Here is a 14,226-nt window from a genome sequence, read left to right as displayed (position 1 = left end):
AGAATGGCCAAGTCAAAGTCCAGACCTGAATCCAATCGAGAATCTGTGGAAAGAACTGAAAACTGCTGTTCACAAATGCTCTCCATCCAACCTCACTGAGCTCGAGCTGTTTTGCAAGGAGGAATGGGAAAAAATTTCAGTCTCTCGATGTGCAAAACAGACATACCCCAAGCGACTTACAGCTGTAATCGCAGCAAAAGGTGGCGCTACAAAGTATTAACTTAAGGGGGCTGAATAATTTCACGCCCAATTTTTCAGTTTTTGATTTGTTAAAAAAGTTTGAAATATCCAATAAATGTCGTTCCACTTCATGATTGTGTCCCACTTGTTGTTGATTCTTCACAAAAAAATACAGTTTTATATCTTTATGTTTGAAGCCTGAAATGTGGCAAAAGGTCGCAAAGTTCAAGGTGTGGAATGCTCTTAGACTTTCCTAGAAAGACTCACAGCTGTAAATGAGATTTCTGTATTTAGTTTCAATACATTTGCTAAAATGTCTAAAAACATGTTTTCACTTTGTCATTATGGGGTATTGTGTGTCGATGGGTGAGAGAAAAAATTATATTTAATCGATTTTGAATTCAGGCTGTAACCCAACAAAATGTGGAATAAGTCTGATTACTCTCTGAAGGCACTGTATGTCTCTTGTCATTCAAATGGAACAGTTGCCTTAATATACATCAACTCTTTTACCTCACCAACATTGTGCACAGAAGGCGCAACCTATTCTCTCTCTCCGTCGCCCACACTTTCTAGGCGAGGTACAACTTCATCCGTAGTATGGCAGCCTACAGCCTGCTGCTCTTTCTGCTGCAAATCAAAGATAGACACAACGGGAACATCATGCTGGACAGCAAGGGACACCTCATCCACATAGGTACAAAATCATCCATAACATAGTCCATATTGGTACACAATCAGTCACCCTTAACCTCATCCACACACTCATTCATTTAATATAGCAAGGGACACATTATTTATCTTTGGGACAATAAAGATATTCATTTAATTTACAGTGGGGTCTGAAATGATGGACACCTTTTGATAAAGATGAGCAATAATTAATCAAATAAATAATTAAAATACTGATATTGTAGGCAAAAAAGGGGGCAATTATATTATTTTATACTAATACAATTTCTCAGAGAAACAGAGAATGTTATCAAAAAGGTAAGGGCCAAAATGATTGTACAAACAGAGTGAAGACTCAAACCCACTGCGTGCCTCAGCTGCAAGCACACTTTGCACATGATCAACCAACCATTTATATGTCATGATGAGAGTAGGGTTACAACTTCTTGGAACTTCTTATGTGTTGCCCAACTGTTGCTCTGGTCAAACAGTCTGGTAGCAGTTCCTCTTTTTCCGGTCACTTCTCCATGATGTTTATCAGTGACATCCTGTTCACCTTTACTCGACAGACCGGGGTCGTAATACTGTTTTCCTTTTCTCTCACAGTACATTTCCATTCCCAAAGTTCCTATTCACTCTTCATTGACCCCTAACACCAATAGAATTTTAACATGTACATGTGACATAATCAATAAGTTCTAATATCGTGACTGGAATAAGTATATTTCAAGTTAGAACCCCTAAAGATTCTTATAAATAAAGTAGTCAAAAGTTTAATATTTGTTGGATGCATTTGCGGTTCGTTTAGGTTGTTTCTCTGATTTATTTTGTGCCCAATCGAAATGAATGGTAAATCATGTATTGTGTCATTTTGGAGTCACTTTTATTGTAAATAAGAACATAATGTTTCTTAACATTTCTAAATGAATGTGGATGCTACCAAGATTATGGATAATCCTGAATTAATTGTGAATAATGAGTGAGAAAGGGTCACAGATCATAACCCCAAGACCTGCTAACCTCCCGTAACGGTGAGAGGGAAAGTAAATAATTTAGACTCCGATCTTTTTTAGGAAAACCTAATATTACTTGTTTAAACTAAATCTATTTCTCTGAGTAATTGTGTTAGTATAAAATACCATTTTCCAAATGTTTTTTTTACATCCAATACAGCTCAGTATTTGAGTTATTTATTTTATACAGTCATTTACTGCTCATCTTTGTCAAAAGGGTGTCAATCATTTTAGTCCCCCACTGTATATTAGTTGTCTAACAAAAACAAAGAAATCTACTTTCAGACTTTGGCTTCATGTTTGAGAGTTCTCCTGGTGGTAACCTGGGCTGGGAGCCGGACATCAAGCTGACTGATGAGATGGTGATGATCATGGGAGGCAAGATGGAAGCCACTCCCTTCAAATGGTTCATGGAGATGTGTGTCAGGGGGTACCTGGCCGTCAGGTAAGAGTGGGTGTGTCTCAATCTTATTTGCATCTAAACTGTCGTTCTTTTGGGTTAATCAGATTTTTTTTTCTCCTCTGCGTCAGGCCCTACATGGACGCGGTGGTGTCTCTGGTCACTTTGATGCTGGACACTGGACTACCATGCTTCAGAGGACAGACCATCAAACTGCTCAAGTCAGTACATCAATAAACCACATGGGTGCATAGATTACATTTTTGCAAAGTCTCTTGACCATTTCTGAACATGTGTGTTTGGGTTCACAGGCAGCGGTTCAACCCCAGTATGAGTGAGAAGGAGGCGGCCGCTTACATCATCAAGGTCATCCAGAGCTGCTTCCTCAGCAGCAGGTAACACCAGAGGCCCTGTCCCTTTCCAGTCTCTAGCGCCTTCCCTCACTCTATGGCCCTGCCCCTTTCCAGTCTCTAGCGCCTTCCCTCACTCTATGGCCCTGTCCCTTTCCAGTCTCTAGCGCCTTCCCTCACTCTATGGCCCTGTCCCTTTCCAGTCTCTAGCGCCTTCCCTCACTCTGGCCCTGCCCCTTTCCAGTCTCTAGCGCCTTCCTTCACTCTATGGCCCTGTCCCTTTCCAGTCTCTAGCGCCTTCCCTCACTCTATGGCCCTGTCCCTTTCCAGTCTCTAGCGCCTTCCCTCACTCTATGGCCCTGTCCCTTTCCAGTCTCTAGCGCCTTCCCTCACTCTATGGCCCTGTCCCTTTCCAGTCTCTAGCGCCTTCCCTCACTCTATGGCCCTGTCCCTTTCCAGTCTCTAGCGCCTTCCCTCACTCTATGGCCCTGTCCCTTTCCAGTCTCTAGCGCCTTCCCTCACTCTATGGCCCTGTCCCTTTCCAGTCTCTAGCGCCTTCCCTCACTCTATGGCCCTGTCCCTTTCCAGTCTCTAGCGCCTTCCCTCACTCTATGGCCCTGTCCCTTTCCAGTCTCTAGCGCCTTTCCTCACTCCTATAACCCCATCTCAATAACCAGAAATATCTATATACATGCTAACTGTCTATATAGACATCCTATACATGCTGGCTAACAGTCTATATACACACACGCTATACATGCTGTCTATATATACATGCTATCGAACTGTCTGTATACAAATGCTATACATGCTTATTTATACATGCTAACTAACTGTATACAGATGCTATACAGTGCATTCGGAAAGTATTCAGACCCCTTGACTTTTTCCACATTGTGTTATGTTACAACCATTATAAAATGGATTAAATAGTTTTTTTCCCTCATCAATCTACACACAATACCTCAAAATGAAAAATCAAAAGCAGTTTTTTTTGCCATTTTTTCAAATATATCAAAAATAAACTGAAATATCACATTTACATAAGTATTCAGACCCTTTACTCAGTACCTTTGGCAGCGATTACAGCCTTGAGTCTTCTTGTGTATGACGCTACAAGCTTGGCACACCTGTATTTGGGGAGTTTCTCCCATTCTTCTCTGCAGATCCTCTCAAGCTCTGTCTGGTTGGATGGGGAGCGTATCTGCACAGCTATTTTCAGGTCTCTCCAGAGATGTTCGATCGGGTTCAAGTCTGGGCTCTGGCAGGCCCATTCAAGGATATTCAGAGACTTGTCCCGAAGCCGCTGTGTGCTTAGGGTCGTTGTCCTGTTGGAAGGTGAACCTTTGCCCCAGTCTGAGGTCCTGAGTGCTCTGGAGCAGGTTTTTATCAAGGATTTCTCTGTACTTTGCTCCGTTCATCTTTCCCTCGATCCTGACTAGACTCCCAGTTCCTGCTGCTGAAAAACATGCCTACAGCATGATGCTGCCATTACCATGCTTCACCGTAGGGATGGTGCCAGGTTTCCTCCAGATGTGAAGCTTGGCATTCAGGCCAAATAGTTCAATATTGGTTTCATCAGACCAGATAATCTTGTTTCTCATGGTCTGAGAGTCTTTAGGTGCCTTTTGTTTGGCAAACTCCAAGAGGGCTCTCATGGGCCTTTTATTGAGGAGTGGCTTCCGTCTGGCCACTCTACCATAAAGACCTGATTGATGGAGTGCTGCAGAGATGGTTGTCCTTCTGGAAGGTTCTCCTATCTCCACAGAGGAACTCTGGAGCTCTGTCAGATTGACCATCGGGTTCTTGGTCACCTCCCTGATCAAGGCTCTTCTCCCCTGATTGCTCACTTTGGCTGGTCGGCCAGCTCTAGGAAGAGTCCTGGTGTTTCCAAACTTTTATAATTTCAGAATGATAAAGGCCACTGTGTTCTTGGGGACCTTGAATGCTGCAAATATTTTTTTGGTTCCCTTACTGTACCTTGACACAATCCTATCTCGTGGCTCTACGGACAATTCCTTTTGAGCTCATGGCTTGTTTTTTGCTCTTTTTGCACTGTCAACTGTGGGATCTTATATTGACAGGTGTGTGCCTTTCCAAATCATGTCCAATCAATTGAATTGACCACAGGTGGAACACCAATCAAGTTGTAGAAACATCTCAAGGATGACCAATCGAAACAGGATGCACCTGAACTCAATTTCGAGTCTCATAGCAAAGGGTCTGAATACTTATGTAAATAAGGTATTTCTGTTATTTGTTTTTAATACATTTTGATTTTTAAAAAAAATATATATATATATATATTTTTTTGCTTTGTCATTATGGGGTATTCTGTGTAGATTGATAAGGAACATGTTCATTTAATCTATTTTAGAATAAGGCTGTAACAACAACATTTGGAAAAAGTCTAGGGGTCTGAAAGCTTTTCCCGAATGCACTGTACATGCTGACTGTCTGTATACACATGCTTATACAGTTGAAGTCGGAAGTTTACATTCACTTAGGTTGGAGTCATTAAAACTCGTTTTTCAGCCACTCCACAAATTTCTTGACAACAAACTATAGTTTTGGCAAGTCTGTTAGAACATCTACTTTGTGCATGACAAGTAATTCTTCCAACAATTGTTTACAGACAGATTATTTCACTTATAATTCACTGTATCACAATTCCAGTGTGTCAGAAGTTTACATTTACATTTACATTTAAGTCATTTAGCAGACGCTCTTATCCAGAGCGACTTACAAATTGGTGCATTCACCTTACATACACTAAGTTGACTGTGCCTTTAAACAGCTTGGAAAATTCCAGAAAATTATGTCATGGCTTTAGAAGCTTCTGATGGGTCAATTGACATCATTTGAGTCAATTGGAGGTGTACCTGTGGATGTATTTCAGGACCTACCTTCAAACTCTGTGCCTCTTTGCTTGACATCACAAGTCTGGTTCATCCTTGGGAGCAATTTCCAAATGCCTGAAGGTACCACGTTCAGAAGTACAACAGTACACAAGTATAAACACCATGGGACCACACAGCTGTCATACCACTCAGGAAGGAGGCGCGTTCTGTCTCCTAGAGATGAACGTACTTTGGTGCGAAAAGTGCAAATCAATCCCAGAACAACAGCAAAGGACCTTGTGAACATGCTGGAGGAAACGGGTATCTATATCCACAGTAAAGCGAGTCCTATATCAACACAACCTGTAAGGCCGTTCAGCAAAGTTGGAGCAATGGCTTCATAACACCCACTAAAAATCCAGACTACGGTTTGCAACTGCAAATGGGGACAAAGATCGTACTTTTTGGAGAAATATCCTCTGGTCTGATGAACCAAAAATAGAACTGTTTGGCCATAATGACCATCGTTATGTTTGGAGGAAAAAGGGGATGCTTGCAAGCTGAAGAACACCATCCCAACCGTGAAGCATGGGGGTGGCAGCATCATGTTGTGGGGGTGCTTTGCTGCAGGAGGGACTGGTGCACTTCACAAAATAGATGGCATCATGGGGAAAGAAAAATATGTGGATATATTGGAGCAACATCTCAAGACATCAGTCAGGAAGTTAAATGATTGGTCTTCCAAATGGACAATGACCCCAAGCATACTTCCAAAGTTGTGGCAAAATGGCTTAAGGTCAACGAAGTCAAGGTATTGGAGTGGCCATCACAAAGCCCTGACCTCAATCCTATAGAAAATGTGTGGGCAGAACTGAAAAAGCGTGTGCGAGCAAGGAGGCCTAACAAACCTGACTCAGTTACACCAGCTTTGTCAGGAGAAATGGGCCAAAATTCACCCAACTTATTGTAGGAAGCTTGTGGAAGCCTACCTGAAACATTTGACCCAAGTTAAATATTTTAAAGGCAATGCTACCAAATTCTAATTTAGTGTATGTAAACTTCTGACCCACTGGGAATGTGATGAAATAAGTAAAATATTAAATAAATAATTATTTCTACTATTATTCTGACATTACCCATTCTTAAAATAAAGTGGTGATCCTAACTGACAGGGAAGACAGGGAATTTGTACTAGGATTAAATGTCAGGAATTGTGAAAAACTGAGTTTAAATGTATTTGGCTAAGGTGTATGTAAACTTCTTACTTCAACTGTACATGCTAACTAACTGTCTATACACATGCTAACTGTCTGTGTTCTGTCTTTATTCAGGAGCAAGACCTACGATATGCTGCAGTATTACCAGAACCAGATCCCATACTAAAGACCTGCTACAGTATTATCACATACTTGGACCTGTCTGATATGAGTCCTTATTCCCTATATATGCAGTAACCTCTGCTTTTTATCCTGTTTGTAAGGTCAGAGTTTGTCCTGTACAAAGTCATTCTCTTCAGCTAGCTAGCATCAAGCATCTTGTGCACTTTATAGATCATTGTATTTCACCCACCTGATTGGACCCTGATCAAGAGTTGTTACACCAGACTGGAGAATTCACACTAACCTATCAATCAACTAACCAACCAACCAGTCGATTCCTGCGAAAGGCAATCACACAACCGGTTACTGAACTCCAATACAATCAGCAAATATCACGGTCATAATACACATCACATATCAATCATATACTAATGCTGTGTGTGTGTGTGTGTGTGTGTTTTAGTAGTCAAAAGCGATAAGAGTAGATCTTCTCTCGGGGGACATTTCTAATGGTGGCGCTAGTGACTATATCTGTCTTGAATCAATAACTTTGTGTGTGTGTGTGTGTGGACTTGTTTAACTATTCTTGTGGGGACCAGTTTTCCACACAAGCATAGTAGTCCCCACAAGAATAGTAATCAAACAAATATTTGACAAACTGGGGACATTTTGTTAGTCCCCACAAGGTCTAATGCTATTTCTAGGGGGGTTAGGAGCTAGGGTTCGTTTTAGGGTTAAGGTTAGGTTTTTGGGTTAAGAGTAGGGGTTAGGAAAAATAGGATTTTGAATGGGACTGAATTGTGTCCCCACAAGGTTAGCTGTACCACACTCAGTGTGTGTGCACGTGTATCAGCTCCAAGGTGGTTGGGTCCAGTTTAGGATAAACCAATGTTGTTTGTTTACCTACTAACCTACTAACTCTGCATGTCTTAAGACCAGACCTTTACTAGTATTAACATCTTACATGGATTTAGTTAGCTGTCTTAAACGTGTGTGATTTCTATTTGGAGACATTCCTCTTTCTGTACAAAAAGATTTTCACCTTCGACCCTCTACTTGAATCTCCAGGATTTGGGTTTAGTATTATGATGATGGTAGTGATGATAATGATAACTATGAAGACCCAAAAAGCCATTTCTCTAATCCTTGGCACAAACAGAAGTGTAATTACATAACTACTCTCCTCTGACGTTATGCAAGATGTTACCGTCTTAATGTGTGTCAACATATGAGATTGCTGTCATTATCCCTTCAAAAAACCCTGCTGTCGTGCTGTACTAAATGTTCTGTCTTTATGAAGATGTTTTACTTGATAGTCTGTAAAGATAATGAATCTTGCATCTGTTTATCATTTTAGATTAGAATGGTATGTATTATATTTGTTCTGAATGGATATGTTATAATTAACTTAAGGGTATTTTACTTGGATGTATAAGATGAAATAACCTATGTATGTATTACAGATTTGTAATATGAAGGAAATTACAGAGGGCTGTATGTTTGTAATAACTAACAAGACATGCATTTCAGACCAATAAGAGCTGTTACATTATTAACCCCTAGTTGTACAAGCCTGAGTCCATTGCTGTAGTCTTTTAATTGGACTGTTGTCGTTTCATTTCATGTCTGTTTTCTACTGTCCTCTGTTGTCAGCCACTGTCTGCACCTTTTTTGTGGTTTCCGGTCTAAGTTCTACCATATCAATCTCTCTCTGTGTGTGCACGTTTCTAGAATCTTAGTAGAGAGCACATTACACCCCCCCATGTATAATTGTGATCGAGTGCTGAAACATAAACCCCAGTTGCAGCTACAAACACTTGATGTCTGTATCATTTGATCTACTTCTGCGGTTTTGAAACGTTATCATTAAGACCTGGGTATGGGATTATCCTTGCCAGAACAGGTGCTACTCTACTGCACTTAAATATTTTGCACTTGTCCAAAACCGCTGTCCAAAAGAGAAACAACGATGAGGATTTTCAGGCAGCGGCGACTCTGTTTCCAAGCATTTGCTCCCATCCCCTGCCAACTGGCCTATGTAACCTTTTTTTAATTGATGACTTCAAACATCATTTCGTGGTGAGCTGGGCTGAAGGGGGGAAAAAGCCCACTAGTATTAAAATAGGTCCTCAGATGCTCCAGCGCTTACCTTTTAGACCATTGGTTACCAACGTTACCAAGGCCTACCGTGCCTTCCTGCCCCATGCGGCTCTAAATCAGGCCTTTCTGCCCCACGTGCTGATCTGTGTGGGGGTAAGGTGGGTGAATTAGATTAAACGGCATGTAGTCTCGAAGAATCAGTTGGTTGATCTCAGATCCACCAGATTACTGCCTGCCACAAGCATCTTAGGTGGCCAGTAATAAACTAAAACTAAGAGCATTGTATTTGGTAAATTCTAGACCTCAGCTGAATCTGGTAATGAATGGTGTGGCTGTTGAACAAGTTGAGGAGACTAAATTACTTGGCGTTACCTTAGATTGTAAACTGTCATGGTCAAAACATATAGATTCAATGGTTGTAAAGATGGGGAGAGGTCTGTCTAATAGAGATGCTCTGCTTTTTTGACACCACACTCAACAAATCAAGTCCTGCAGGCTGTAGTTCTATCTGATCTTGATTATTGTCCAGTCATAAGGTCAAGTGCTGCAAAGAAAGACTTAGTTAAGCTGCAGCTGGCCCAGAACAGTTTCTCTTGGCTAAGAGTTGAGGAAAGACTGACTGCGTAACTTCTTGGAAATTCCTAATTGTTTGCATAGTCAACTTACACCAGACATGCCACCAGGGGTCTTTTCATAGTCCCCAGGTCCAGAACAACTTCAAGGAAACGTACAGTATTATACAAAGCAGTGAGTGCATGGAACTCCCATCTTTATATAGCACAAGTGAACAGAAAGCCTAGATTAAAAAACAAAGCAAGTCTCTCCCCCATGTGACCTACTTGTGTGTATGTACTGACATGTATGTGTAATTGATAGATACACACACTACACCTTAATCTTTTTATTATAAAGTATTTTGTCCGTAATGTATTTTTCGTTGGACCCCAGTAAGACTAGCTGACGCCATTGGTGTCGGCTAATGGGGGTCCTAATAAATCAAATCTTCGACCTGAGAGATGGCAAGGCTAAGGACCAATTAACCCGCTTGGTTCTTTATCTCCCGGAATAATAGGCTCTTGTTATGACAGACCTCAACCCAGGACCGGCGTTATGGGCAGGCCTTATAGGGGCCATTTCCTCATTCAAATAAAATATTGAAATACAAATACTTTATTTGGAGACTCGTGCCGACCAAAAGACACATCAATCTCAGATAAAGCATCTGAACGAGCGAAACAACGCCCATCTGTCTGTGTGTGTACATGGGCTACATATAGTAAAACAGAGGGGCGCTGTTTCGCTTTCTCGGGTGCTTTCTTTGGGAGATAGTTTAAGCCACTTGCTATACAGAGATGTAGTGCTGTTGTCCTGCGGAGGAATGGTGCAGAATATCACGGAGCTGGTAAAAATATAGATGGGAAATGTAATGAATGGTTTAATTGCAACTAAAATTACATGAAAACTATAGACTGCTAAAGTCACTAAATATGTAAGCTATAGCAGCCTATACATATGTAAATAGTGGTTTCTTCCCTTTCTCTCTCTGGCGGTGGTGGGAATAATGAATAACTAAAGGCGTGTTCTGAGTACCGTCTGTTGGACGCTTGACCACTTCAAGCAGGACAAATCCGATGAAACAAGAAACGGCAAAGACAGACAATTCTACCAGGAGTTTCTAAAACGGCTGTTCTCCAAACAGTTCGTTATGGACTTGGGGTTGGGACTCGTGATCCGCCCTTCTCTCCGAGTGCTTACAGAAGCCGTACCACCTCGATTACGTATGTAAACAAACTGATCCACCGCATGAACCTTATCGTCACACCAATGAAATCTAGGATCCAAATTCACCGCCTGTCTGCCAAAAAACACGGACCGCCTATTGCGCAGTGGATTCTGGAACGATATGTCAAGGTGCTGTCCAGTGCCATAATTCAAAGGGCTCTCAAATCGCTTAAAATAACCCTCATCATTCTGTTTTCTACGCCTAATAGTTCTACTAATCACTTATTATTATTACAAATATAAGAGTATCACTTCTCACAATGGTGTTGGTTTAGTAAAGTTAGATCAAAGCTGAATCAATGTCTTGCAAGATCAAATAATGATTAGTTAGTATTTTACATAAAATAACTGAATATAATAGCATATGCTGTAACATGGTAGTCCTAAAATATGTCACACCAAAACCACATCCTCGGTCATTTCTTATCTGAAGCTCAATACCAAAAAAAAAACTCAACAGCGCTCGACACTAGGCAGGATATATGCTTTCACATATCCTGCCTATGTGGTTTTGGTGCCAGAGAGAGAAAGGGAAGAAACCACTATTTACCTATGTATAGGCGGCTATAGCTTACATATTTAGTTACTTTATCATTCTATCGTTTTCATGGAATTTTAGTTGCAATTCAATCGTTCATTACATTTCCCATCAATATTTAATAGATAGTTTAAGACACTTGCTATTCAGAGATGTGGTGCTGTTGTCCTGCGGAGGAACGTTGCAGAATATCACGGAGCTGGTAAAAAATATTGAAGAAAAGCTAATGGTTTGTTAACACCATTTGCTTTAATTCGGTCACGAAACAGTAATTCAAGCAGATCTAAATGCATATTCCCATTAAACTGATTGAGATCAAATTTCTGGCATGCAGTTTGGACATTGCACCTCTAAACGTGAGGAATTGTCATTTACAATTGACTGGGATGATGGCCTATTTTGAAATGAGGTATTTAACCTTGGTGTTTGGGGGTATTAAAAATATAACATTGTTTTGAGACAAATGTGTGAGCGTAGGCAGACATGTCAAAAGGAGGAAATATGTTGTGCATAGGCCTATTCTAGAATGATATTCGATAGTCTGTCAGTACAAACGTTGAGAAATTACATAATTTTTCTATACTTTTTTACATTGTGCTCTCTGACCTAAACAATAAATAACACTACACCACTGGAATCTAGGAAAGTTTGGTGGGTGCACAGTGCACAGTTCGGATGTTGGTATTATTTTGTTTGGAGGAACATGGGAAGGTAACATAAGAATTTTTGTTTGACAATCCAATGAGAACATGACTGGCTGTGTTCATTGTTACAGTTAAATTAGTCTTTACTCAAAACAAAACAAAATTAAATGGTGCACTTGCACAATTCCGTGAATAAAACGTGCCCCCCCCCCCCCCCATGGAAATGCCCACTCAACTGATTTGTTCTGACACTGACCCTGCCTCAACCCTTTAAACATGGCAAAGCTTGGCTCAGTCTCCCTATTCCCAAAACATCCCACTGGGCACAGATGTCAATTCAATTTCTATTCCACAATGGTTCAACATAATCTCATTGGTGGAAACAGCATTGATTCAACCAGTGTGTGCTCAGTGGGATTGTTCTAGGCATTCTTTAAATCCGAGGTGTTACTGTATAAATTAACATGCACAATGTAATCATGTAGGTCAAAGTGTGTAAAATAGGCAAGTTAAAAGCACTGAATGTGTGTCCCTTATCTTACCGACAGACAAAGCGCTATGAATGGATCAGTGGCTCACAAATCAGGGCCTTGATGAGCTCAGAAACTGGAACAAGGTGCGATGTGTAATGAAAAGCGTTTTTTGGGGGGAAGAAATGTTATTTGGGACCATCAGGCAACGCCCTAAAACGTCTTTAGGAGTGTCCCCGGAACAAGCCGGGGACCTAGACAAAAACTTACAGGGGACCATGACATGACCCTGTTTTCAACATCCTAGGAGCCATGGAATGTTCTTGCAATGTTCCCATGAAAGGTGTCTAGAACATGAATATCTTATATTCTGAGAACATGGCAACCATGATTACAGCCCCCCCCCCCACCTCTCTGATTCAGAGGGGTTGGTTTAAATGCAGGAGAAACATTTTGGTTGAATGCATTCAGTTGTGCAACTGACTAGGTATCCCCTTTCCCTTTCCATAAAACTGGACACTCAAACACCAGAGGAACATAACGGGTAACATTACAAAAACGTTCTCTCTCCCTAGAATTGTTAGCTGGGATGGGTGGTCTAGAGGCTTGGTATGAACAGCCAACAAAGTAGACATACATACACATGTCCTGTAAATCAGGTGTGCTAGTTCTAGAATAAATCCATTACGTGGAATGGCTGGGGGGTACTCAAGTAGAGGTTAATTCTCCCAGTCTTCCGGATAGGGATTAAATTAAACCTCTCAGTATGAGATCAGTGGGTTGGGTCCAGGGCACTGAAGGCAGAGCCTCCTGTTCTACCTCTAAACCTATACTCTCTCTACCAGTCAGCTTATCAGAGAAGATTACTTCCCGCTGGGCACACCACGTAATTTCACCGTGGATAGTTGGATAACGTTTGGTTGAGACGTTGGTCAATAAGATTACCGCCTATATTGGTTAAATTTACAATTTGTTATCACGATGCTTTCAAATATCTAAAACAGGGGTTCCCAAACTTTTTCGGACCGCAAACCCATTTTGATATAAAAAGAAATGTGCGATCACATCATGTAAAAAAAAAAAAAAAAAGAAGAAGTGATGCACTCAACAGCCAATGTTGACTTTTTAAAATTGGTGCTCTGAGAGTCTATTACAAATCAGTCTGACAGTACTTTGACCCGTATTTCAAGCTGAAGGAAGTATGGTTTTATGACTTGAACTGACTGAAAGATATTGGGAAGTTCAGAAGATCATCAAGCAATCATTTTGTTTGTTTTCCCAGTCTAATGTACAATCAATTGGTGAGAGAGAGACTCAAATATCACATTCATTTGTACATATCCACTGTATACATGAATTGCAGCAAAGTTGGTTCCTGTTTCAGTCACGTCTTTGGAAGCCTCTGCCCAAATCCCCAACAACCGGATGTTCTGGTTTTCAGGGGAAATGGAAAGAGAGCCTGTGACGCGACTTCCGCTTTTGGACGTTAACAAAGGCGTCATCTTTTTTTATTCAAGTCAAGACTAGTATGTAGAGGATTTAGTTTCAGGTGGTTATTTTACTCTGGCAACATTAGGTTAAGTCTCTGCTCACGTTCAGGTGGGTCAAACAAAAACACACAACTGACAGGCGATGGCTGCAGGGTGAAGTTGGTGACGAGCAACTGACAGAGCCTCCCACAGTGCAGGCGATGGCTGCAGGGTGAAGTTGGTGACGAGCAACTGCAGAAACTTGCAGTCGACTGTAGTCAAAACGATGTGACCTTTGATCACAATGTAGGTGCTAGTTAGACCATTTTTATCCTCATAATGCAACACACTTTGAAAGGCTGTGACTAACAATGGTCACTGACCTGACAAAAGTGATCCACTCGAACACGCTCAAGATCTCCACAGATCTGCATTGACCCAAGCATTCT

The 14,226-nt window shown here is 41.1% G+C and overlaps 1 protein-coding gene across 2 annotated transcripts in view; it reads left to right on the top strand.

Moving 5' to 3' along the window:
- LOC115126191 (phosphatidylinositol 4-kinase alpha-like) overlaps positions 1-8,330 on the top strand; it is a 40,246-nt gene extending 31,916 nt beyond the window's left edge. For both annotated transcript variants that reach the window (XM_029655808.2, XM_029655800.2), the window contains exons 47-51: positions 757-877; positions 2,151-2,310; positions 2,397-2,486; positions 2,577-2,660; positions 6,787-8,330. In XM_029655808.2, coding sequence (XP_029511668.1) covers positions 757-877; positions 2,151-2,310; positions 2,397-2,486; positions 2,577-2,660; positions 6,787-6,838 — 507 coding nt within the window. In that variant the 3' untranslated portion in view covers positions 6,839-8,330. The remainder of the gene's footprint in view (positions 1-756; positions 878-2,150; positions 2,311-2,396; positions 2,487-2,576; positions 2,661-6,786) is intronic.
- The last annotated feature ends 5,896 nt before the right edge of the window (positions 8,331-14,226 follow it).

This window comes from Oncorhynchus nerka, linkage group LG4 (genome assembly GCF_034236695.1).
Source record: "Oncorhynchus nerka isolate Pitt River linkage group LG4, Oner_Uvic_2.0, whole genome shotgun sequence".
Lineage (NCBI taxonomy): Eukaryota > Metazoa > Chordata > Actinopteri > Salmoniformes > Salmonidae > Oncorhynchus > Oncorhynchus nerka.
Note: the sequence above shows the minus strand (reverse complement) of the source record. Positions and strands in the feature narration are given on the sequence as shown.